Source organism: Cottoperca gobio, chromosome 10 (assembly GCF_900634415.1).
Source record: "Cottoperca gobio chromosome 10, fCotGob3.1, whole genome shotgun sequence".
In the NCBI taxonomy this organism is placed as follows: Eukaryota; Metazoa; Chordata; class Actinopteri; order Perciformes; family Bovichtidae; genus Cottoperca; species Cottoperca gobio.
In genome coordinates this window covers 3,607,476-3,633,463 of record NC_041364.1, presented here as the reverse complement: position 1 = coordinate 3,633,463, position 25,988 = coordinate 3,607,476, and the positions used below count along the sequence as shown (strand labels likewise).

At 37.7% G+C, this 25,988-nt stretch overlaps 1 protein-coding gene across 6 annotated transcripts in view; it reads left to right on the top strand.

The window, feature by feature from the left end:
- Positions 1–25,988, top strand: part of ldb2a (LIM domain binding 2a) — an 88,454-nt gene that overhangs the window by 43,588 nt on the left and 18,878 nt on the right. For all 6 annotated transcript variants that reach the window (XM_029441623.1, XM_029441618.1, XM_029441622.1 and 3 more), the window contains exons 3-4: positions 8,452–8,624; positions 21,673–21,795. In XM_029441623.1, coding sequence (XP_029297483.1) covers positions 8,452–8,624; positions 21,673–21,795 — 296 coding nt within the window. The remainder of the gene's footprint in view (positions 1–8,451; positions 8,625–21,672; positions 21,796–25,988) is intronic.

Here is a 25,988-nt window from a genome sequence, read left to right as displayed (position 1 = left end):
TGTGCACCGCGGATGTCAATTTACACACAGATATGAAGCTGTTACAAGCACAGACAGAATCACGCTTATACACAAACAAACACTGAGAACCACAGCGAAATGTAAAAGAACATGCACACACACACATATATATATAAGCTCTTCATGCATGTGCACACAATGCAGATACAACCATTTACACACCTGTGCACAACAGCACATGCATGCAATGTAAATATATATAATACAAGATACAACCATGTTCCTACACAAACTAAGCAAACAGCCCACGTTTGTTCAAGTATTTACACACATGCAAGGACTATAACACCGCAATAATGTTGTTTTACTGGAATATGTCAACGCCTTTAAAATTGAAAAGTACCAAACGTTGGTATGGTCATATTCTCATGTTTTCTCATTACATGATTTCATGATTTCAGTCATAATGTTTGTCTATTTTAGATAATTGTTAGACTTATTTATTTAGACAAAGTTCTTGTATGACTCCATCTGTTTTGACAACAAGTTTGACTTTGTTGGGTTGAAAAGAAAGTCTCAATTCTGTACCACTGCGGATATTCAAGTAGTGTACTGGCAATGATATCAAACCTTTCTACGGCTGAGCATGAACTCTGTTGTTTATTTTGAGTCAGTGCCACATACTTCGTCCTGCTGCTGTGAACACTCATAAAGTGCATCAAATGTGTTTTAATGCGCAACTGAAAATAGTTCCCAACAAATGCAGTATTTGCTCATGTTTGAGTAATTTAGACTAAAAACTTTAGTGCCCAGCTGCTTAAGAAGATTATTTAGCCTTTTGTTAAAAGGAAACGAAACATTTTTGAGTGATTTTAAAGTCAGTCAGAATGAATGTGGCATTTATTGAGAATAACAACAACGTATAATAATGTTTTGTGTTTTCTGTACACACACACACACACACACACACACACACACACACACACACACACAAACACACACACACACACACCTGGACATATTGTGATTGTTGGTTTAATGTGTGCACATGTTTCCACAAGGAGGGGATGAGTTTCATGAATATGGAATATACCGTATATACATAGTACTGTGAGTAGGTAGTTGAGTATGGGCAGCTGCTTGTATGTATTCTGTGTTCTGTGTGTGTGCATGTGTGTGTTTGTGCCACCATGTGTACACCAGCCAGCGGCCTTTCTTTCTTCTGACGCCCTGCTCTCGCTCCGGAGCAGAAGAACCGTTCTAGCCGTCTCACTGGCTGACGCTGCTGGCAGGAGTCCTGGGGAACGACGGGGGGAAACAATCCCAACAAAGTGGCAGGAATTAATGTGACTAATTAACACCGCGTTAATTATTTGTAAATTGCATGTTTGTGTACACGTTACTTGAGAGGCATATGCTGCTTGTCGTGTTCGCCCAAACAAGTGCCAGCTAATCTGTATCTCTGGAGTGCCCCGCGTCTGAAGACGGGCCAATCAGCACGGTGCAGGAAAAACAAAACATGAAGAAGAAGAAGAAGAAGAAGAGAGTTAGAAAGAAAGAGGCAGAGAGAAGTGGGGTGAGGTGAAGAGGATGGAAAAACAAATATAATCGCCAACAAATATATTTCATCTCTCGTCTGGACTCCATGCAAGTTTTTTGTCGTTCTGCACTTCTTTGTCTGAAGTTTGTTTGGCTCGTGCGCTGCTGGTGAGTGTGTCTTCTGACTGCCTATTGAAAGATAAATGATCGTGTCTTCATCATGGGGCTACAACATGGGGCTGAAGAGGCAATGTGGGGAATTATTGTGTTTGCAATTGTGTCCTTCATGTCACAGAGATTTAATTTTGGTACATCTTCTGTGTTGCACTTTTAGTTTTTTGAATCTGCACATATTCCTTTAACCACTTACACTAGCACTGCAATGATTAGTTGATTAATCGCTTATTTGGTCGACATTAAATCTTTCAACAGCAATTAATCATTTAAGTCATTTATCAAATCCAAACACTCAGCAACTCTGTCTCTGCTCTTCTCTATTTTATACTATTCTTAACTTATTATCTTTAGTATACCTGAATATGTTTGGACTGTTGGCTGGATAAAACTAGCAATCTGAAGACGGACACCTTGGACTCTTGTCGGGCTGCCTGCAACTAACGATTATTTTCATTATAGATTAATCTGAGGAGTAGTGAAGCGAAACCCACAGATAAACTATTTTGTATAATTTAAAGCAGAGAAAAGCATATTTTTTCCAGATCCTTTCATTCCTGAACATTGTAGCAGTTAAGAATAGAAAAGTACATTAGTATACAGTAGATTAAAACACATCAGTGTTGTTACAGTCAAATGTCCTTTAAAAGTGTCCCTTGAGCAAGACAATGAGGCCTGCTGACGTACAGCAACTCAGCTAAAGTGTTCGCCTTCAATGTAAATACTGAGCGAGGGAGCCTTGAAAGTATTTGGAGAGAAACACAAGGCTACTGTGCTTGAAATGATCCAAAACTTGCCAGCATGGCTGCCATTACATGCTTATCTATCACTCTGTCACCCTGGGCTACGCACACTGGGTTTTATTAGGACAGTTTTGGTTGAGAAGACGCAACCAAAACTCCTGCATGGCTTGGTGAGGCGGGCAAGAAGCAGATCTGCGTATCACCTGAGCATCCCCCCCTCCTTCCCCCTGTCTCCCTCTCCCTCTCTCTCCTGCTGTCTCACTCTCTCTTGCTGTCTCTCTCTCCTATTACCCCTCAGTGAGTCTTCTCTCCCTCATTGACAAGCCCTTATTTTTTCATCTTCCCTCCCAGTTTCTTCTCCCTCTCTCTCTTTCATCCCTCGCTCATTTTTTCTATCCCAATCCCTCTACACCCCACCACACACACACACACACACACACACACACACACACACACACACACCTCCCCCCCTACCCTCCCTTCCTCCCCCTCGTCTCCTCAGAGCTCCTCCGCATTAGCAGTCAGCTCCACTCCTAGATGTACTTTGTTTTTCAACCGTGGTGGAGACTGAGCGAGGGAGGGAGCGAGATACAGAAGAGAGAGAGAGCGAGAGAGAGCGAGAGAGCAGTACAAGTGATACAGGGAGGGAGAGGGAGAGAGAGAGAGAGAGAGAGAGAAACGGAGCGAGAGAGAGAGAGAGCATCATTTACACAGCCATCCACGGTGAGCGGACCCTGCAGCTCACCCTCCCTCCCTCCTCTTCCCTCAGCCACTGCTCACGATGCCAAACATTTTATGTGTTATTTAGTCATGCCTGACTTTATCGAATTTGAAAAACATGCCAGTCACGGGTACACCCTCCCCCCCTTGTCCCCCACACATCCCCCACAACCTCACCCAACCGCCAACATCATCCTCATCTCCCTCTCTTTCTCTTCCGCTCTCTCTCTTGATTGAGTCTCTACCATCCAGGTCTGACCTCAAGAGCCTCTCGAGCCACTGTCTTTGGGGATATTTCACTTCTAAATGAAGTTTTATTCCCAGGCTTCACCCCCCCCCCCCCCCCCCATCCTCCACCTCCTCCTTACGCACACACCTCTTCCCGACCACCCACCCTGGGGGAAGGGGAGAGAGAGCATAATTCTAGCCAACAGAGTGTTGACTCTAAAATGGATTATTTCTGCTTGAAATCAGAGGCCATGTGCTGCTGGATAATACAGCAATCCCCATTTATTTCTCCAGCAGTGTTCTAATGATGGAGATTTGACGGGCAGCAAAATGTAGAGGAACAGAGAGACTTGTTCCTCTGAGCGAGGAGCGAGAGGCTAAAGGAAATCCCAACATGCTCGCCTTTATAATCCCAAAGTCAGGATTTATGGTTGTTTTGTTTTTGCTGTTGTTTAACAGTCTGGCGTAGCTCAGTGGGCAGACCGGGTCACTAACACTTAGTGGGATTAGAGGGTTGATTCAAAGTTAAACCACGGATGCAAAAAAGAAAAGAGATAAAGAACTAAAGTATCCACATGGTGTTTCAAAGGTTGACTACAGCTTCTTTACCTGACGTACCCCCACAGCCCTGTCAGATCGGCTGTGAGGTTAACTACTTTAGTTGGACGATATATTGTCCCATAAATATTGCAATAAACAATATTATTATTGTCATTTTATGCCACTTATGAATGGATAATATAATAGCACAATAATACATGTACACCCTATTAAAGAGCAATGCACTTCTAATTCTTAGGGATATATTTAAATGTCTTAAATAAAACGTTAATAAAATAAAACAATAAATAAAAGGGACTCTCGGACTTCATCGACCTCTCCTGAATCAAATATGTTCATTAGAACTAATTAAATTATATAAAAATGGCTATTGTTACAATTTGTGTCCCTGCGATACCCAATGTTTAGGCTTGGTCTCTTCCGTCTCTCAATTAGTTTGGTACATTTGCATTTATAGTATCACCACTTGAAGCCGGATGTGTCAGTTATAACTTCTGTTGTTTGAACTTCTCTGCTAACAGTTAAAGTAGTTATCACACGCTCAGTCGCAGCACACGGTGTAACGCTGTTACAAATGGCTTATTGCCGCTGGTAGTTTATTGGTTATTGTTACAATAAATGTACGGCATATCAGGCTCAATAAATCCTGCTTATCCACCTGAACACAAATAGGTGGATGCATTTTGTTTTTGGAACCATTTGTTCAAATTAGCCAAGCTGCTCCACAATCTATCCATAACCCCCCCCCCCCCCCCCCTGGTAACTGCAAAGTGCTCCCGTGGGTACAAGTACCCCTGGTTGGGAATCACAGATTTAGGGACTGTTCAGACCAACATTAGACCTGCATAACAAAAAATGCAGCCCCCCCCTCATTCATTTTAATGAAGATGACGCAATGGGGTGCCAATGCAGAAGCAGCCAAAAAAAAAGCGCAGGGTTGTCCAGCTCTGACGGATAACGTTGAATAGTTGAAGTTACCTCACTATCGTTGTGACAGAAAATAAAACAATGGCTGCCATTATAACTTTCCAGAGTTTAACATCTTGTTTCATTGCATTTTTAACAGCTGTGCAGTGTTTTGGCTTCTGATGAACCTTCAAACTGGACCTGCTGGATCGTATCTTATTGTCTCACTGGTACCATCCCACAAACTCAGACCCCTGTTTACAACATGTCCCTCTTAAACTACTGTGCTATCAGGGTCGCTCATTATATACAAGGGGCGCTGGTGTACTGTAAACATTAGCACTGTTTTGATGAGGTGTCTTGGCATGACATTTAAAGAACATTTAAAAATATTAAAAAGAAAACTCAAAATTGGATATGAATATTTAGAAGAGGGGACATTAGAAGAATACTAGCCAGAGGTAAAACTATCACTCGCTGGTTCAGATCCCCCGTGCATTTGAGTAGATGAGAATCACTTTGCCCTTCAGTAACTACGGGCCCTGCCCTTGAGCAAGTCGAGTTGCTCAAGTGGAACTGCCCAGTGACGTTCGGATGAAGCCTGTGGTTGCAGTGCAGCTCTCAGACATGTGTGTGTGCAGCAGTGTGAAACAGTGTGAAGAAGGGCGGTGCTGAAAATGAGTATCTGTGTTCAGCAGAAACCCTATAGCTTGAAAAATAAAGGTTCTTAAAGGTGGAATGTGCTGCTCAGAGGCGGTGTTGGAGATGCTATGGGCCGTTCTGTACATTGGGTCTGCACAGCTTCTCAACAAGTAACAGAAACTGTAATATTGAGCTCTGCTGAAAGCTGTTTGACGCAGCTGCTCTCTGGTAGTGCTGTGCAGAATCCCTGATCTACATATTAAGTTGTGCATTGAAGATCTCGCTTTATATTCAGAGTAAATCCTGTGCATTAACATCTAATTTTCCACTTTTGCCTCACATTATTGTTTCCATGCACTGAAATAAAGCTCTGAGTACTCTGCAAAATATCCGTCTTAACTATTCATGTAATGAAGTATTGACTATATTCAGACTTTTCTTTAGGGCAGAAACAATTAGTTGATTATTGGTTATTTCTATTGATAGAAAATAAACTGATAATCGTTAAATAATGTTTGTTTCAGCAAAAATTCAGTTGTTCCAGCTCCTCAAATGTGAATATTTGTTTAAATATTGCTAAAATAATAGCAAATGTAAATTTAAATGGCAAAATCTTTGGGAGTTTTGAAAAGGTAGATGGTAGATACTCGTTGATTATCATACAACGCTCATGATAGAAGGATCTCTAATATATAAGTAATTGGACTTCCTGAACTCTGATCTGGTGGCTGGAAGACGTGTAGCAGGATTTCAGCTCTTTGTGGGATGTTCCTTGAGGTTGCAGACGTAGAGAAGCTCCGAGACAAAAGAACATCTGAACACAGTAAAGCTGAAGTTTAGGTGCAATGCTGTTACTGTCAAAGACGCTTTCAAAACCCTTGATGAGGAAGCTCCTGTGTCGAATTTCATTTTTATTTAAGCCAAGTTAACTAACAGTAGGCTTTTAACAAGATATTCGGTTAATATTTTCATAATCCAAAGTTAAAAGCTTATTTAAGGACATGATTTCATACTATGAAATACATCCAAGTGTTCAGGAATCTGTAGCTTGCCATCACAGTGCATCCATAATGTAATGTGAATTGTGAGCTTCTTTCTCTCTATCATCCACTCTTCTCCTTGAAGCCAGCTAACACAGAGGAGATAGAAACCAGACGAAGCCTGAGGGCTGTAAAACACTGAAGACACTTTCTCCCTCCCTGACTCCTCCTCCAGTTTTCATCATGCAGCCTGTTCATTGTCTCTTTAGGCTTCTGCAAAAAAAGTTTGCACTGCAGAAGTTGTCCATCTTAATAATTCAGTTTAATACTAAGTCATGGAATCATTCTGAGAAATATGTGGAGATGCTTTCCTGTGTGCAGTCAGAAGTGAGACTTATGTTATATGAAGTGTCATATCTTGTAGGGAATTGATCGAGAGGCCCACATTCATGATAATGTCAGTTGTTTCAAGAGAAGCTTTAATCTCCAGTGTTGGAAACAGATGAGTTTACCTCACCGCACTGGAAGATTTATTTGACAGGGGAAAATGAGACTCAATCTACAATTCAAAAGGATTTGGATATTTCTCGGAGGGTGAACAGGTCTTTCTGAGCGCTGCCCAGTTAATCGATAAGTTTCAGGCAATCCAATAGTTTCTGTAAATCTATAACGAGCCTGTTGCATTCAGAAAATTAAATTGATTGATAAATTGACCACAATCAGCAGGGCGGCTGCTGCTCGATAGCAAATATTTAGCAGCGAGTTCATTCACATTTCTCATGACAGCACTGCCTAAAATATTGTGAAATATTTTGTGTGGTGCTAATTGTTATGCACTTATTGTTAAGTCCCATTAGAAGGCTTTTCAGCTCTTAATGAGACCGGATAAGGGAAGAATATGAATGAACGCACTGCTCTAACAATCTGACATTGGCAGTAATGAGTACAGAGGTTAAAGTCAAATCAATAGACAGCACACTTAACAGTCCTCTGTTCCTACAGGATAGAGAAGATGTCAGATAGGAAGAGCAGAACGTCTTCGCTATTTCATATTTAATCAATTTTATTCATTTGAACATCTGATCAGTTTCTGCCTCCAAGGAGCATTTGAACAGCCAATGAAATATTTAAATTGATTATCAAACTCTTTTATTTTATCACCTTGAATATATGTTTGTTTAGCCTGTATGATATCTGTGTCGAGTTATTGTTTTATGAATACTGTAACAAAGGTTTTGCAGCATAAATACTGAAACTCTGACTTTTATTATTCGTAGTAACAGTTGTTGTGCTATTTGTAGATAGAACTCAACAGTTCCTGATTTAAACACATTTCATTTGTATTAAAGGAAAGGTCTTGCATGACTTGTTCGTGTTTAGACAACAGTTAATATTTGAGAAGTTTGTTAAATTAAAAAATAAAGGGTTTTGTAGAAAAACATTCCTCAAATTAAAGGAATAGTTTGACATTATATACAAGTCTCATCCCTCTCATCTTGTTCCCCCGTCTCCAGTATTTATGCTAAGCTAAGGTAGTCGCTATAGCAATAACATACATGCAACCTCACAAACACTTGTGTCAAAATTGGCCAAAAATTACGTTTTGAATATTCGTTACAAAACAAACACATAAGTTCGAACCATTCAAATATCGATTTATGCAAATGCTGTTTATGACACTATCCGCAAGTGACTTTTAAACAATCCCCAGCTCTAAATCATAATAGTAGCAGCAGTAGCCTTTAGTTATATTCACTTTCTAATAGCTCCAGTTACAGTAGTAGCCTTACAATGATACAGTAACTAATATAGTAGAAGTAAATTAGGCCTTATACTATTAGAAGCATGATTACAGTCTATTAGTGATACTGTGTCAGCGGCAGTATGTGATCACCCTCCTCTCTCTTTTCTAAGCCCGCTGTCTTCTCTCCAGATCGTTTCACGTTTGTTCTCTTTCTATATTTAGCGCCTCTTTCCTCTCTTTTGTCTCCTCGCAGCGATCGGCCGGACGCTGATCCCCCGTTATTTCAGCACGGTGTTCGAGGGAGGGGTGACCGAGCTCCACTACATCCTCAAACACGCCAAGGAGTCCTTCCACAACTCCTGCATCACCCTGGACTGTGATCAGTGCACCATGGTCACCCAGCACGGGAAGCCAATGTTTACAAAGGTAACACCTGACCCCTGAGCTTCTCCCACCATGAATAATTGATCACAAGCTATGATAATAGACCAGCTGAGGTGTGTAACTGGTTAAAGATCAAATCCATTTACACCCTCTGATTCTTTTTTCCTTCCCGTTTCATTTTGTCGCAGTGATTTCAAGTCATACCTGGTGGCCTCACTGGCAGATCTGGGAAGGCTTTTTCTCTCTTTTATTCGCTGCATGAATTATCTACTAAATTTGTATATATTTTAAATGTTTATCCCCCATTTTGTTCACTTTAAAGAGCAGTGGTGGAAGAAGTAGTCTTTTACTTAAGTAAAAGTAGCAATGCTACATGTGTTACAAATAAAAGTCCTGCGTTAAAGTTAATCAAAAGTACAAAAGTATTAGCATCATAAGTCACTTAAGGAAGGAGGGGATCTCCTCAGAGCCCGTAGTGCATGGGAGAGCTCATTACATCATTACAGCAAGCCTACAGGCACCTGACTGTTGCTTTAGTATAGTATCGTTTATCGTATCGTATTGACTTCTACTGTATGTTGAAATCTAGCATTACAACATCTCAGCTGAAAAATGCACCCTTCCTGTATTTTCCTACGGCCATATATCTGCACTAACCAGAGTTTAGAATTAATGCAGGGAAATGTCACACACAGTCATATTTACCCTCTTTACTTATCAGCGTTTTGGCCTTCTCCCAGACCCCAAAAGTCCACTAGGCATTTCACATGTTAAAGATGTGGACAGATTCTGAAGCACTCAGCTACTCCAAAGCAAAGCTAAGGGGACATGAATGATCTTTGAAGAGTTTAGTTTGCAGTATAAGTGAAGCACGGACAGAAGCTGGGGAAGCACAAATTGCGCAGGTGAGATAATCCAAACCTGACACCGAGGTCTTCTGAAAGCACTAAAGCTGAGCTCATCTGCTTTTGTCTTTTGGGAGAGAATCCCCCTGTGAGCCGGAGTGAATATCTGCTTCACCACAGTCTGATCCAGATGGCTAGCTGACTCTTAGTGTTCTTCTGCTGACTGTCTAAATGAATCTGAGGCCAGATACCTTGTCAGCGCCGAGCAGCCGAGCTAAAGGGATTCCATGTTCCCTGTACCATGAACCCTGAGCTGCAGCACCAGACCGGATTGTTCTGACATTAAACAGCTATACGCCCTCTTGTTTTCAGGACTTGACAGTATGCACCCACTCTGTGTGTGTGTGTGTGTGTGTGTGTGTGTGTGTGTGTGTGTGTGTGTAGTGTGCAGAGTCTGAAATTAACTTTTTGGCTGACCTGCCAACGGCTGTGTGAGACTTCAAAGTGAATTTAAAAAATCATAGCTGCAAAGAAATCTCCATTTTAGCAAGTAATTTAGTCTGTTATTGAGATCTAAAATCTTATTTATTGAAAAGAAATGAGTTTATTTTACTAGTTTACAATACAAATGAACTTTGTTCAAGACTTTCTTGGTATCAGCTGTCATTTTTGTTGACACTTGCTCGCTGCGTTTTGCCTCTTCCACTTTTGTTTTTAAATATTGAATCTTTTCGAGCAAAGGGAAATTATTTTGTATAAACAGTTTTTAAAACATTTTTATAACTAGAATTTATTTTGCTGATTACACTAGAGTCCGATATAAATATTTATTTATTAATTAAGAATAGTAAAGGGCCTTTATTTAGCATCCTAATCCCAATCTTACCATCATTTCTGAGCAGAAAGGTGTTAACCTTTGTTCCAGTGTTGGTGTGTATTTACATGCACGACTGCCTACATGTGGGTCTGTGTTGGGGGGGTTCATGAGGTCGTATCACTGTTTCTGCACATTTAGAGGGGGGATGCTTCTGTATTCATGTGGTGGTTGTTTATGTGTGAATGGATGTTTGTGCACAGGGGGGCTCTTTGTCTTATCATATCAGTAAATGGTTATGAAACATCCCCAATAACACACACAGGAAATGTCTTTTTATGTTGCTGTTGTTTGGTTTTTGTAAACAAGGCTCCCCAAAAGAAACCAAAAAAACCAAAACATAATACATTATGAGCGTCCGATATTAACCGTACAGAACAGAAACAGAGCGGCCCCGGCCCCGGTCAACAAAAAGCTAAATTTGATGCTCGCAGCGCCGCTCTCTTTTCATCTTTACCTAAATTGGATGAGAAGAATTAATTCATTAGAAAAAAAGAAAAAAGAATTCCAATAACGGAGCGTGTTCTCCCTGAGCTCCCAGCAGCAGCAGCAGCGAGCCTGCAGCTCTGGAGGCCCGAATCTCAATCAGCTCTGCCTCGCCTCGCTTTCCTCAACCACCACCACCCCCCCATCCACCACCCCCCCCCCCCTTCTCCTCCCCTCCTCCCTCCACCCCCCATCCTCTCTCTCATCCCCCTGCCTGACTTGCTCGCTCGCTCATTCTCCCCTCGCTCTCTCTACTCCACCGCTCTCTCTCATCCCCCCCTCTTCTTCTTCTTCTTCTCAACCCCCCCCCCCCCGCACCCCTCAACACACACACTTACACACACACATGCACACACACCAGCATCCTTCATCCCTAGAGAAATCATCCCCAGCTCCCAACTCGCTCTCTCCGCTCTCTCTCGCTCTCCTCTCGCTCTCTCTCTCGCTCTCTCTCTCGCTCTCTCTCTCTGTCTCTCTCTCTCTCTCTCGATCTCTCTCTCGCTCTCTCTCTCTATTGTCTCTCTCTCGCTCTCTCTCTATCTCTGGTCTGCTCTCGTTTGTCTATCTCTCTCGCTCTCTCTCTTATCGTCTCTCTCGCTGTCTTCTTCTCTCTTCTCTCTCTCTCTCTCTGTCTCTCTCTCTCGTCTCTCTCTCTTCTCCTCTCCTATCTCTGTCTCCTCTCTGTCTCTCTCTCCTCTCTCTCGTCTCTCTCTCTGTCTCTCTCTCTCTTCTCTCTCTCTCTCTCTCTATGTATCTCTCTATGTCCTCTGTAGCTCTATCTCTCTCTCTCTCTCTCTCTCCTCTCTCTCTCTCTCTCTCTCTGTCTCTCTCCCCCTCCTCTCTCTGTCTCTCTCTCTCTCTCTCTCTCTCTCTCTCTCGTCTCTCTGTCTCTCTCTCTGTCTGTCTCTCTCCTCTCTCTGTCTCTTCTCTCTCTCTCTCATCATCTATCGGTCAATCCTAATCTTGTCCTCTCTCTCTCTAAATTCTCTTCTCTCTCTCTGGATCTCATTAGTCTATATCGCTATCTCTCTCTCTACTCCTGCTATCTCTCTCAGATATAATCTGTCCTATCTCTGTCTCTCTATCTCTTCTCTCGCTATCTCTTCTCTATCTGTCCTCTCTCTCTCTCTCTCTTGTCCTCTCATCTCTGTCTTCTCTCTTCTCTCTCTCTGTCTCTCACTCTATCTCTCTTCTCTATCTCTCTCTCTCTTCTTCTCTCTCTCTCTCTCTGTCTCTCCTTCTCTCTCTCTCTCTTCTCTCTCTCCTCTCTGTCTCTCTCTCTCTCTCTCTCTCTCTCTTTTCTCTCTCTTCTCTCTCTCTCTCTCTCTCTTCTCTTCTCTCTTGTAGTTTTAACATCATTCTGTCAGTAATAACAACGCTGTAGTAATTGCTGGGATCGTGCAGGGTAAAAAACCCACAGCAGTGAGACGATCGTACTTTAGTTTATTTGACATTACGAGAAGAACAATAAAGTCTAAATAAAGACTAATCGGCATTGTGACGTAATACTACCAACAAATCCAACATACAGTAGTTATTACTTAAATAGGTAATATTAATTAATAAAATCATTCTTCGTTGAACAACCAAACATTAAATATACAGTACAAATCTTCCGAGTTTCCCATATTGTAAACCATACAATAATTTGATTACTTGTATGTTTTAGCCAAGATAATGTGGAGGAGAAAACGAAGGGGAACATTTACCTGCACATCATTATTCCTGCCACTTCTCCTGTGCAATGAGGGATTATTACTTAGATTTTAAGTGTGCAAACTTTTGGTTTTACCCCCACATAAGATGGTTTATATACTCAGTTAGTTTTAAAACAGGGCACTCCTACATGAGGATTTTTCAACATCTATTAGCATCTTTTCTTCGCTTGCACTCTGCATCTGGAAAACCTATTTTCCAGAAAGCATTTAGTGTTGGCAACCATCAAGCTGTCATGTCACCAATCTGAGCTGCAGCATAACTGCGTATCACACAGGGTGCTTATTATGGTGATTATTTCTTATTTGCAAAAATATGATAGAATTGAGGTTATGTTTGTGTCCTAAAACATTTATTTTAAAAATAGATATGAACAAATCTTAAGGCTTTGTTGCTCCTTCCTCAAGGCTCCCACTTTGGGAACTGCTGGTAGATCATTTGGCTAAACTGCGACCTTGTTTACTCTTTGTTGGATTTGAGCAGTCTGACTTAATTGTAGTGTTACTGTACCAACATGTTCCCAGATCATCACTAATAGAAATGAATGTAGGCTCAAGGTATTATAAACCAGAATCATCCTTAAAGCACGAAGCAGGTTGCACAAATTCTAAAACTATAACAAAAGGTGTACTGTACTTTAATACAAAGTATTAAAAAGGAATATATATTAGGGATGCAACGAGGAAATTACTTTAATTATCAATTAATCTGCCGATTATTTTCCCAAATGAATCGATTATTCGTTCTGTAAATGTAAAATAATTATGAAAAATATCCATCCCAGTTCCTCGCAGTCCAATATGTCTGTGAATATCTTGCTCTGTCCAGATAAAACCAAATATATTGAGTTTAATATGAGCAGGAAATATCCATAAAAATAGAGGCGGAAAAAAGCACCTTCTGCCATTTTCTGCATTAAAACTTATAATATTATTACTTATACTTATACTTGTTAATAATCGGTTAGTCGACTAATCATTGCAGCTCTAATATATTTATGAAATAGTATATATATATTTATATAGTTTATATATAAGATATAGTTTGAAAAGTCTATGTAATGGCTGAAAAGGGAAGTCAAGGAGCTCTGCACAGTCTTGTGTGTTGTGCTTGTGTGCTCGCTCCCCCCTTCACCCCCCCCCTGTCGTTGCTCACCTGGCGGCGTGCTGCAGACTAACGAATGGGCGGATTTAGCAGGGTGCTCAGATTAGGTGGTGCTACCCTGGTGCTGGTGGACAATGTGTGCGGGACTGCAGGGTGGCGAGGTGTTGACAAGGTGTCACAGGGTGCCAATTTGGCCAAAAAAGCCGCCAACCTCCCAGCGGCCCCCGGCATCCCAGCACCTCTATTCACTACCCAGCAGGCTTTGCTTTCCCTGGCCAGTGTGTGTTAGCTCCGAGGGCACGGCCCTTGTTACCGGTGCCCAGTTGGGGGTTTCTTCACGCTAGGAGGCGAGCAAAGAGCAAAAGGCGAGTCCGTGACACAGTGATCTCAGCTCAAGTGAATTTAATTTCCTGAGTGGAGAAATTGGCGAGTGGATGTGTTATCAACGGCGTGTGTTTCTGAGCTGAGGTTTCTTCCAAATTTCATGCACTTTTGAATTATCACTCGACATAATTGTGTCACAATTGTAGATGCTAAATAGTTTTTATGTTATAGTCCTTTTTAATTGTAATACTAGTCATTCCTTATCGCAGTAGAATCAATAATGTACCATAGCCTGATAGTTAGGGTTATTAGTTTGATTATTATGAGATTATTACTTCCTCTGGTGAATATAAATAGGATCAGAGTTAACTACGATAGACTCGACAAGCTTCTGACATTCCTTTAAATACTGCACATTAATTATGACCTCCCTGTATCTTTAGGGAATATAGCTTGACATAATTGTACCCAAACTGTCACCAGTGTGTATAGTTTTGATTATGTTATGATACACTATGTATGTTATACCAACCACTATAAATACTATTGGTATTTAATTAATTACTATATGTGTCTTTTTGTTTATGTTATTCTGGAAGAAGCTCTTTGACCATAAGGACATTTTGAACAGATTGTGTGCATGAGTCCACTACTTTTTTATTCTATTTAATTTGCATATTCCTAGTTTGACAGTTGTGCTTTAGATGATATATTATTACTTCTTTTAGGATTAGTTTCTTGACATTTTAACCTTTATTGACAGACGACAGTAGGGACATTGTGAGAGAGAGTGAGAGGTGAAGACAAAGAAATGCTGCAATTAAAACAGTGATGCTGACATTACTGTATTTAGCTTGTATCTTAATAGTAAAACTCATATTATATACTGTTTATAAATGCATTCTGCTGTATAACAATAACACCATATTTATCCCTAAAAACATTGTTATTAATTAAAAAGTTAATTTCAGCTAGTAAATGTAAACATCTTCCAGCCACTCATCTTAATGTATTGCTTTAACTTAGTGATGATCAATTAGTCATCAATTAATTGATCAATTGTTTGGTCTAAAAAATGTCAGAAAATAGTTTAAAAACAACCATAGAAATCTAGAAAAACTCCCAAATATTCATGAGAAGCCAAAACAGTGAATGTTCCTTAAATAACACATTAAATGAGTAACATTGTTTCTGATTAAATTTCTGGTGACTGGTCGATTAATTGTCTAATCTTAAAAGCTCTAAACTCAACGTATTGACAGTAACACACTTTTATTGTATGTCCATAAACCCTAAATAACAATACATGCTATAATGTTAAACTCAGGAATACAGAAGGTGGTGTTAAGGTGCAGTACAGTAAAGCCTGTCAGCGGCATGTCGCTATAATTGAGCATATTTAGTCAACTTTGATCCTATTTATATTCACCAGCAGCAATCATGAGTTCTCATAATAATCGATTTAATGACCTTCAGCTCCTCTGTTGTTAATTGATTGTCATATTTGGGTACATTATTGAATAGTGTCTCAGCAGCAGGACGCTGTTATTCTTTTCTTGCTCTTTTGAGACGGAGATCCCCTGATCTCAGCTCCGTTGTGTGGAAGATTTATGACCCTGCTCTTAAATCAATGGGGACGCTCTGTGAGGGGCTGCACCATTTAATGGACCACTTTTTAATTTAAGGGATTCTCCTCATTTAGTTTTCATAAGGGAACACTATTTAGCTCAACAAATTGGTGAGAAATATTAGATTTAACCAATTCTCTCTCAGTATGGAGAAATAAATAGCTTTGTATGTGAATCGACTGTGGGAAAAGGCTGCTTTGGTTGCATTTGTGGTTTCTCTGCACCAGTGCCACTTAAACACATTCCTGCACATTTATTGCACTTGGCTATTAATGTGATTCTTATTCTGCTTCTGATTTAGCTGGTTTGGGAATGTATTTATCGTTTACAGAGAAGCAGAAAGCTGCTGGAGAGAAATAAGAGCAATAGTGGAGGCAATGCTTAAGACACAGTTGGCACTATGGAAAAGAAATCAATAGTGCAGCTTTGTTTCACTGTAGGCTACAGCACCTGAAAGCATCAGAAGACACTGGCTCACAAACACAGTTCAAGTTATTTCACTGCTGGTGGCTAAATACCATAAACCAAAAAGTACACTTTCAGGATGTAAAGAAGTACTTATTTCCTCAGACATTGCTAAGTATTTGGTCTTTTAATAGGTTTCAGTAGCCCAGAGGGCATGAAACTCATCCACTCACATAATGACCATGATGCATTTAATTTCAAAGGAGAGAAAGAAAAACACCAACGTCACAGTTGTTTGTTTTCATGTTTGCAGTTTGAGTACTCGTGGATTAATTATAAAATTCCTTCTTATGATTCAACATGGGCTGAGAACCCGGGGGTTAAGTGTTGATAATTTGGAGTCAAGACTTCAATACTATGCATATATATGTTTATAAAACTTGTTTCTTGTTTTTAATCCTCAGTGCACTTTCTTTTGCAAAATAATGAATATATGCGGTTTCATATTGAACCTTATTTTAGCCAGTAAAAGAAAAAAACAAGATGAAAACTTATGATGAAAAGATTCTGTTTTCCTGACATCAAATAATGAGTTAGTATCTCAAAATAATGAGTTAATATCTTATAATAATGAGTTAATATCTCAAAATAATGAGTTAGTATCTCAAAATAATGAGTTAATATCTCATAATAATGAGTTAATATCTCAAAATAATGAGTTAGTATCTCAAAATAATGAGTTAGTATCTCAAAATAACGACTTAGTATCTCAAAATAATGAGTTAGTATCTCAAAATAACGACTTAGTATCTCAAAATAATGAGTTAATATCTCATAATAATGAGTTAATATCTCAAAATAATGAGTTAATATCTCAAAATAATGAGTTAATATCTCAAATAATGAGTTAGTATCTCATAATAATGAGTTAATATCTCAAAATAATGAGTTAATATCTCAAAATAATGAGTTAATATCTCATAATAATGAGTTAATATCTCAAAATAATGAGTTAATATCTCAAAATAATGAGTTAGTATCTCATAATAATGAGTTAATATCTCAAAATAACGACCTTAGTATCTTAAGATAACGACTTAGTATCTCAAAATAATGAGTTAATATCTTAAAATAACGACTTAGTATCTTAAAATAATGAGTTAATATCTTAAAATAACGACTTAGTATCTTAAGATAACGACTTAGTATCTTAAGATAACGACATAGTATCTCAAAATAATGAGTTAGTATCTTAAAATAACGACTTAGTATCTCAAGATAACGACTTAGTATCTTAAGATAACGACTTAGTATCTCAAAATAATGAGTTAGTATCTCAAGATAACGATTTAGTATCTAAAAATTAACGACTTAGTATCTCAAGATAACGACTTAGTATCTTAAGATAACGACTTAGTATCTCAAAATAATGAGTTAGTATCTCAAAATAATGAGTTAGTATCTCAAGATAACGATTTAGTATCTAAAAATTAACGACTTAGTATCTCAAAATAATGAGTTAGTATCTCAAGATAACGATTTAGTATCTTAAGATAACGACTTAGTATCTCAAAATAATGAGTTAGTATCTCAAGATAACGATTTAGTATCTAAAAATTAACGACTTAGTATCTCAAAATAATGAGTTAGTATCTCAAAATAACGACTTAGTATCTAAAAATAACGACTTAGTATCTCAAGATAACGACTTAGTATCTAAAAATAACGACTTAGTATCTCAAAATAATGAGTTAGTATCTCAAAATAACGACTTGGTATCTTAAAATAACAACTTGGTATCTTAAAATAACGACTTAGTATCTCAAAATAACAACTTGGTATCTTAAAATAACGACTTAGTATCTCAAAATAACGACTTAGTATCTCAAAATAATGACTTAGTATCTCAAAATAACGACTTAGTATCTCAAAATAACGACTTAGTATCTCAAAATAATGACTTAGTATCTCAAAATAACGACTTAGTATCTCAAAATAACGACTTATTTTCTCAAAATAACGACTTAGTATCTCAAGATAACGACTTAGTATCTCAAAATAACGAGTTAGTATCTTAAAATAATTACTTAGTATCTCAAAATAATGACTTAGTATCTCAAAATAACGACTTAGTATCTCAAAATAACGACTTATTTTCTCAAAATAACGACTTAGTATCTCAAGATAACGACTTAGTATCTCAAAATAACGAGTTAGTATCTTAAAATAATTACTTAGTATCTCAAGATAACGACTTAGTATCTCAAAATAACGACTTAGTATCTCAAGATAACGACTTAGTATCTCAAAATAATGAGTTAGTATCTTAAATAATAACTTAGTATCTCAAAATAATGAGTTAGTATCTCAAAATAATGAGTTAGTATCTTAAAATAATTACTTAGTATCTCAAAATAACGACTTATTTTCTCAAAATAACGACTTATTTTCTCAAAATAACGACTTAGTATCTCAAAATAACGACTTAGTATCTCAAAATAATGACATAATATCTCAAAATAATGACTTAGTATCTCAAGATAACGACTTAGTATCTTAAGATAACCACTTAGTATCTCAAGATAATGACTTAGTATCTCAAAATAACGACTTAGTATCTCAAAATAACGACTTAGTATCTCAAAATAATGAGTCAGTATCTCAAAATAATGAGTTAGTATCTTAAGATAACGACTTAGTATCTCAAAGTAATGACATAATATCTCAAAATAATGACTTAGTATCTCAAGACAACGACTTAGTATCTCAAGATAACGACTTAGTATCTCAAAATAACGACTTAGTATCTCAAGATAACGATTTAGTATCTCAAAATAATGAGTTAGTATCTCAAAATAATGAGTTAGTATCTTAAAATAACGACTTAGTATCTTAAAATAATGAGTTAGTATCTCAAAATAACGACTTAGTATCTCAAGATAACGACGTAGTATCTTAAAATAATGAGTTAGTATCTCAAAATAACGACTTAGTATCTTAAAATAACGACGTAGTATCTTAAAATAATGAGTTAGTATCTCAAAATAACGACTTAGTATCTTAAAATAACGACTTAGTATCTCAAAATAATGAGTTAGTATCTTAAAATAACGACTTAGTATCTCAAAATAATGAGTTAGTATCTCAAAATAACGACTTAGTATCTCAAAATAACGACTTAGTATCTTAAAATAACAACTTAGTATCTTAAAATAACAACTTAGTATCTCAAAATAATGAGTTAGTATCTTAAGATAACGACTTAGTATCTCAAAATAACGACTTAGTATCTCAAAATAACGACTTAGTATCTCAAAATAATGAGTTAGTATCTTAAGATAACGACTTAGTATCTAAAAATAACGACTTAGTATCTCAAAGTAATGACATAATATCTCAAAATAACGACTTAGTATCTCAAAATAACGACTTAGTATCTCAAGATAACGACTTAGTATCTCAAAATAATGACATAATATTTCAAAATAATGACTTTTTAAAATGTTCTCATTATTTTGCAATACTAACTAATTATTTTTGCATTATTTAAAAAATACTAAATCATTCTTTCAAAACCAAGTCATTATTTGGAGAATGTTTCTCATTACAGTGACTGATAGGATCTTTACTTTTCTGCCTCACATTTGCAGAAATGGGCTTCCATACTTTTTTCAGTCAAATTTGGAGATGCATGGTTTTCACTTTGAGTTCTTGGGAAGACTTTATTTAATTTTTAGGGTATCCTTTCTTTCACTCTGAACTCGGAGGTCGACTGTTGGGCAAACGGCTGTTGGAATAAAATATAAATAATAAATAAGATAAAGACCATTTTCAGTGTCCATTAAACACCAAGGATTATATCCAAACATTGTTTTAGTCTAATCCACACTTATCTAGCTTAGACAAGCCCATTATCCGACCACACAGATGCCAGATGTGTTTGCACGTAAAACCAGCATTGAATTGTGATCGTCAGTGAATGGAAGTGTTCATTTCTAAAATGCTATATATCTATTTTAAGAAGAAATGTAATCATAATCCCAAAGTCCCTCATTCAGTATTTAAAGAAAGACAAGACTTTATTCTTCCCTCTGGGAAAAATCACATGTACAATATACTATATACTAATGTATTAACGTATCCTTAGCGTTATATATATGTGCAGTATAGACAGACTCTATACTAATAATGAAATATTCAGTATACTTATACTTTCACCTCACTTAGGAATAACAGTGATAGAGATATGTAATCGAGGACAAGGGTCAGATGTACGTGGTGGTCCACAAAATAGTCATGTTGAACATTTTAAAAATGCGTTTACTGTCTTTCAAAAGTCTTTCTTTATAGAACTGCAACTAACGATTATTTTCATTAATCGATTATTTGTTAGGTCTGAAAATTGTCAGAAATGAACGAAAATTGTCCATCCCAGTTTCAAAGTACAAGGTTGATGTCTTTAAATGTCTTTGTCCAGAAGATATTCAGTTTAAAATGATATAAAACAGAGAAAAGCAGAAATTCTCCGTATTTTAGAGGCTGAAAACAACATTTTCTCCCATTTTTTTGCATGAAGATCAATTTTAACGATTAATTGATTATCAAAATAGTTGGCGATTACTTTTCTGTCGTTCTAATCGTTGCAGCTTTCGTTCTTTCTTAGTTCTAATCAGGCATTTTTAATAGCAAGTGTCACATTATGGAACAAAACTCTCTCTATATTTACTTTATTGTAATGTCAGTCATTAACACACCGCTGCACAAAGAGAGAGAACATTATACAGAATCCACATTTTACAGTCAAGAGAAGCAGCTCCGGCTTTTTTGGAGCAATCGAGCTTCTATTTATACTTTATTTTTGTGTGTGTGTGTGTGTGTGTGTGTGTGTGTGTGTGTGTTGGAGTTAGCGTTGGAGCATGTGATCAGCCAGGGTAGGTGGGTGGGTGGATAGTGGGGAGTGAAGGTGGGGGTGTGGGGGGCGATGGGGCGGTGGGGGTGCAATATGGCCGCTAGCCTCTTTCTTGCTGATCCTCAGGAGACCATCTGCGCTGGGGGCATTGATTAGAGTGTGTCTGGTGGGATTACATCTTTGCCGTTGCCATGCCAACTAATCAGCTGATTTTTTTTCCCCCTTCTCTCTGTCTGTCTCTCCATTTCTCTCCCTCTCCTCTCTCTCGCTGGTTGTCACAGCAACGAAATATGGGAGAAGCGCAAGGGCCCCGGCAAGTGCTGAATTCAGCTAAAGGGGCGAAAAAATGTGTCTCTCTCTCTCGCTCGCTCGCTCTCTCTCTCTCTCTCTCGCTCGCTCTCTCCCTCCTCCTAATTGGCAAGTCTCTCTGACCTGAAGTTCTTTTGTCTCTGGTGTAAACACACCCCTCTCCAGATTACATTTATTTTCACATTTCAGAAATAGCTGGATGGTTGTGAGAGGCCCAAGGACAGATGCTCTGAATGAGGAAAGCGAGCGAGAGTAAATATTGGGAGCATAATAGCTCGCTCCATCCTACAAAGTCCTTGAACAATTTCCAAAACGAAGACGAAACCCTTCCAGCGTTTTTTATCAAAATCACGCCCGGCCAATAAGCACTGATTTATTTTTTTTGTCTGCGTCCAAATCAGCTGACGCCCGTCTGACAGCCGGTTATAGATAAGTGATATCAGGCCGTGGAGAAATGTAAAGTAACACTAACTATGTGATCTGTGTCCAGGTTTGTACGGAGGGTCGTTTGATACTGGAGTTTGCCTTTGATGATCTGATGAGAATCAAGTCGTGGCACTTTACCATCCGGCAGTATCGAGAGCTCATCCCCCGCAGCATCCTGGCCATGCACGTGAGTGTGACATCATTAACACGTGACAAAACAAACACCAGATCTCCCTGTTTTAGGTGTCACTTTTTGACTCCTAACGGGGGTCTCTGCACTCTGCCAAGACACGTTTAGAAGCTATTCTTGAGCATATGAAATTTAAACGCCAACAAAGCAGTTTGGAGGGATTTTTGCAAACCAATTTATTTGCAGACATCAAAGGCCACGAGGATAAAAAAAAAAGGCCCTTGTCTGAAAAGGGAGAGAAGGAGAGGAAAAAAAACAAGGTCGAATGAATAATCTGCTTAATTCCACTAAGTGTAACACACATTTAGTCACTGGAGCTGCGGAGTGAAGCTGCAGCGAGCAGAAGGTCTGAAGCTGTAAGGGGGAAATAATAAATGTTTTTCTATAAATAGAGGAAGCCATATGAGACATGGTGACAGGTGTTTCTATTATTTTGTCCACCCCATTTCTATCATTGAGGCCAGACTCCTCTGTTTAATGCAGTACAACACTGAACGTTGTAATTAAAATAATTAATAATGTATTAGTTTTAGCTAGGTGTGCCTAATTAACTGTATATTATTTATAATAACTTTATTTATATAGCACTTTTGAAACAAAGTTACAAAGTGCTTTAGAATAAAAACAAATTATGAAGCTAAAACATGTACAAGATACAAAAACAAATAAAAATTGTTTAAATTGTTACAATAAATACCAATAAATATTCACATTGGCCCCAGTGAGTGGTGCTTTATATGTAAAACTCTCTTTAAGACATGAACCGTTAACGTAAATGTGACGGCAATTTTACATGTTGGTCTTATGTCTGAATAAAAGTCACTTTATGTTAAAGTGTTGAGAGTAATCTCAGTACTGTAGGTCGGACGCTTCACACAGCAGAAGATTTAAATACCGTTAGAGTGACGTAAAGAGCAGAACAGCACAATGTTGAATACACAAAGAGAAATGAAATGTCTTGTTCGCTTGATTATGAGCTCTAATAATTCTCCGATACTCAAAGAGAATATAATCAGTTTAATGAACTTTGAATTATCCGACTAAGCGTTTTTAGGGAGATTTTTCTCTTTTAATGTGAAGATAAGATAAAACCCCTAAAACTAAGAAAACTAACAAAAAAAACAACCAACAACAGGAAAAACTAAAAACAAATACCGGTATATAAAATACGTTTCTAATTAATTTCGGGGGCTGGTCTCTACTGGTCATAAACGTACCACCTTGCTGTAGCAGGGGGATAAATGTGCACAATAACTCCATTTTCTTTACTTGTGTGATTTTCTTTTTATTCATATTTAATGAGCATTGTTGAAAGGAGCATGAGATCTGAGATCTCCATTGCAAACAACTGCTTCTTTGTAATTGTTGTGCATATGATGATACAACAACTTGAAACTTAATTAGACCAGATGTCTCCCTCCTTACATTTTCAAGTTTCAACTTTAAAGAAAAAGCATATCCGGCAAAATATTTTTAGAAAGTTAACGTCTTGTCATTCTGTACGCATGCACTGAGAACACCTAACGATTGAGGAGAACATTTCTGAAGAGATTAACTTGGAGCGAAGTTGAGCGCGAGCGTCCATCGTGCTCGATATCGTCATAAATGAAAGCTTCAAGTGAAAGATATGTGTTTTAATCCATCAGTGAGGCAGCATGTGAGAGAACAGAGAACACCTTTCTTTCTTCATATCATTAAACTTTTCAACTCGCAGCTGTTTTTCTTACAGCAGGGAGGACGCCTCCTCTCTTTCCATAAATGTCCTGTCATGTTTGAAAAAAAGCCGCAGGGAACATTTACATAAAAGTCACAATTGTCTGAATGACAAAAGACATTGCTTTAATAGATAGATGAAGCCAGCAATGTTACATTTACAACGTCTGAAAAGGGCTTTGGTGAGAAAACAGCTTAAAGTCCTCTTACATGGGTTTTCTTTTGATATGCAATGCAGTTTATATACATGCAGTTCCTCACATTTCATTGATCAGTAAAACGAGATTAATTCCAAGTATTTTTCATTTACCCCCGTGGACCTAAAGGTGTGTGTTCGTCTCTATAGCCGGCTTCTTCTTTTTTTGGCTAAATCTTCATATGAATTTCACTCCTCACCAATAAATTGGCCCCTCTGGGCATTCACACTAATTCCTGGAGAGTGGGATATTGTGGGGTATAGTGGGTCCCGGCCAGATCTTCAGTGATTTGTGTGCGAGTGTGAGTTCAGTCTTTTGATCGTTGCCTGGACTAATGAAAGCAGATACAGACACAAGGGAGTAAGAACAGGAACGTTGAAACTGCAGATACCAGTAAACCGTGGAAGGCCCAGTTTCTGATGCGATCTGATCAACTGCTGCACTTTTATTTAACAGTCAAGAGAAAGAAAGAAAAGTTAGTTCTTATTTTAGTTTTCAGCAGTTTATAAAGAAGCGGCCTGTGTTTGATGTGAGTATAATAGATGCTCGATGTGTGTTCAGTGATGGAAATAGTATCAAACAGTAAATCTGAGGAAGGTAGAAGCACACACGCTTTATAATTAATGCAACAGCATAGTTAAATACCTACTTTGTATTGGAACAGATGTACCTACATATTAAGAGTGTTTGTTTCTGCACTTCCTGTTTCGCCCACTAGATGCTGACTTCATTTGTCTTGACGATTGTTTAAATTGTGTTTGTTGGCAGACAGCAGTAAACTTTTGCCTTCAAAAAACCTCCGCTGATGTTTGTTTCAAGTTCAGGATTATCTATATTATCAAAGACAAGCTGTGGTGGAAGTGTTCAGATCCTTTACTTTAGTTAAAGTAACAATACCACAACTTAGAAATACTAAAATACAAGTAACAGTCCTACATTCATAATCTAATTTAAGTGAAAGTACAGAAGAATGTGCTGAAAAATGTACTCACAGTACAATTACTCATCATTCTGAACATGCACAGTGTTTTGTTATATTACAGCTTTATTATTATCAAAACAACATTTTGTATATTGGATATTGGATGTTTCGTAATTATTATGTTTTATAATCATAATTTTATACACTGATTATATGTTTTTTAAATTTTAAACTTTAACTGTAAAATAAATGCACTGGAGTAAAAGGTACAAAATGTTCTTTTTGAATTGTTTTGTAGTAAAGTCGCAATAAAATGTATCTTAAAACTCGACTTAGGTTTAGTCCTGGAGTAAATATTATTCTTACTTTACACCACTTCTCTTGTGGAGGTAGAAATACACACAGATAAAACACTGTAGAAGTTTCTCCTCCCAAACATCTGCTCCACCCACCTCCCACCCACACCAACACACACACACACACACACACACACACACACACACACACACACACACACACACACACACACACACAGTAGCAGAAGTGTAGAATTGAAACAGTTAAATATTAATAAATGTAAATGTATGACGATAAAACATTTACAAATATAAATGCAGCATGACGAAGATGCAACAGCTGTTAAAACATTAATAGCTGCAGTAATACAACCTTCAGTCTACAACGACACATTAACATTTAAACAATATTTGCACCGCCTTGTTTTTTTATACAATTTATCCAAATGCGGAGTAAATATTTAGTCTGGAAGAAGTAGTCGGATCGTTTACTGAAGTAAAAGCAGGAATACAAAGTGCAGTACAGTAAGCATTCAAAAAACAAGTATATGTAATATATACATATATATATATATATATATATATATGTAATATATTATCAGGAAATTGTACTCAAAGTATTAAAAGTAAGTATTTATTATACAGACAAACAGCCTCAGGGATTATTTTATTATTATACAAAGTATGGCTTGTTCCTCCTTTGATCAATTTAGATGCACAGTACATTGATTAAATAATAATAATAATAATAATTAATATTATTTTAAACTGTGAAACTGGCATTGTTTTCTCTTTTCATGTGCCATATCTCCTAATAAAAATATGAAACAAAAACATAAATGTAGAGTAAAGAGTGCAGTATTTCCCTCTAAAATGTAGTATGTAGCATCATAAAATAGTGCCTCACAATTGTACTTTAAGCACAATAAATGTATTTAGTTAAATTGCAGCACTGCTGAGCATCCAGACTTCAGGTTTAATGTTCTGTGTTTAAACATCTTATTTGGACCGTTGCCATGCATCTTAAATTCTAAATGTGTTTTGCAGAGTTTGTACTCAGTT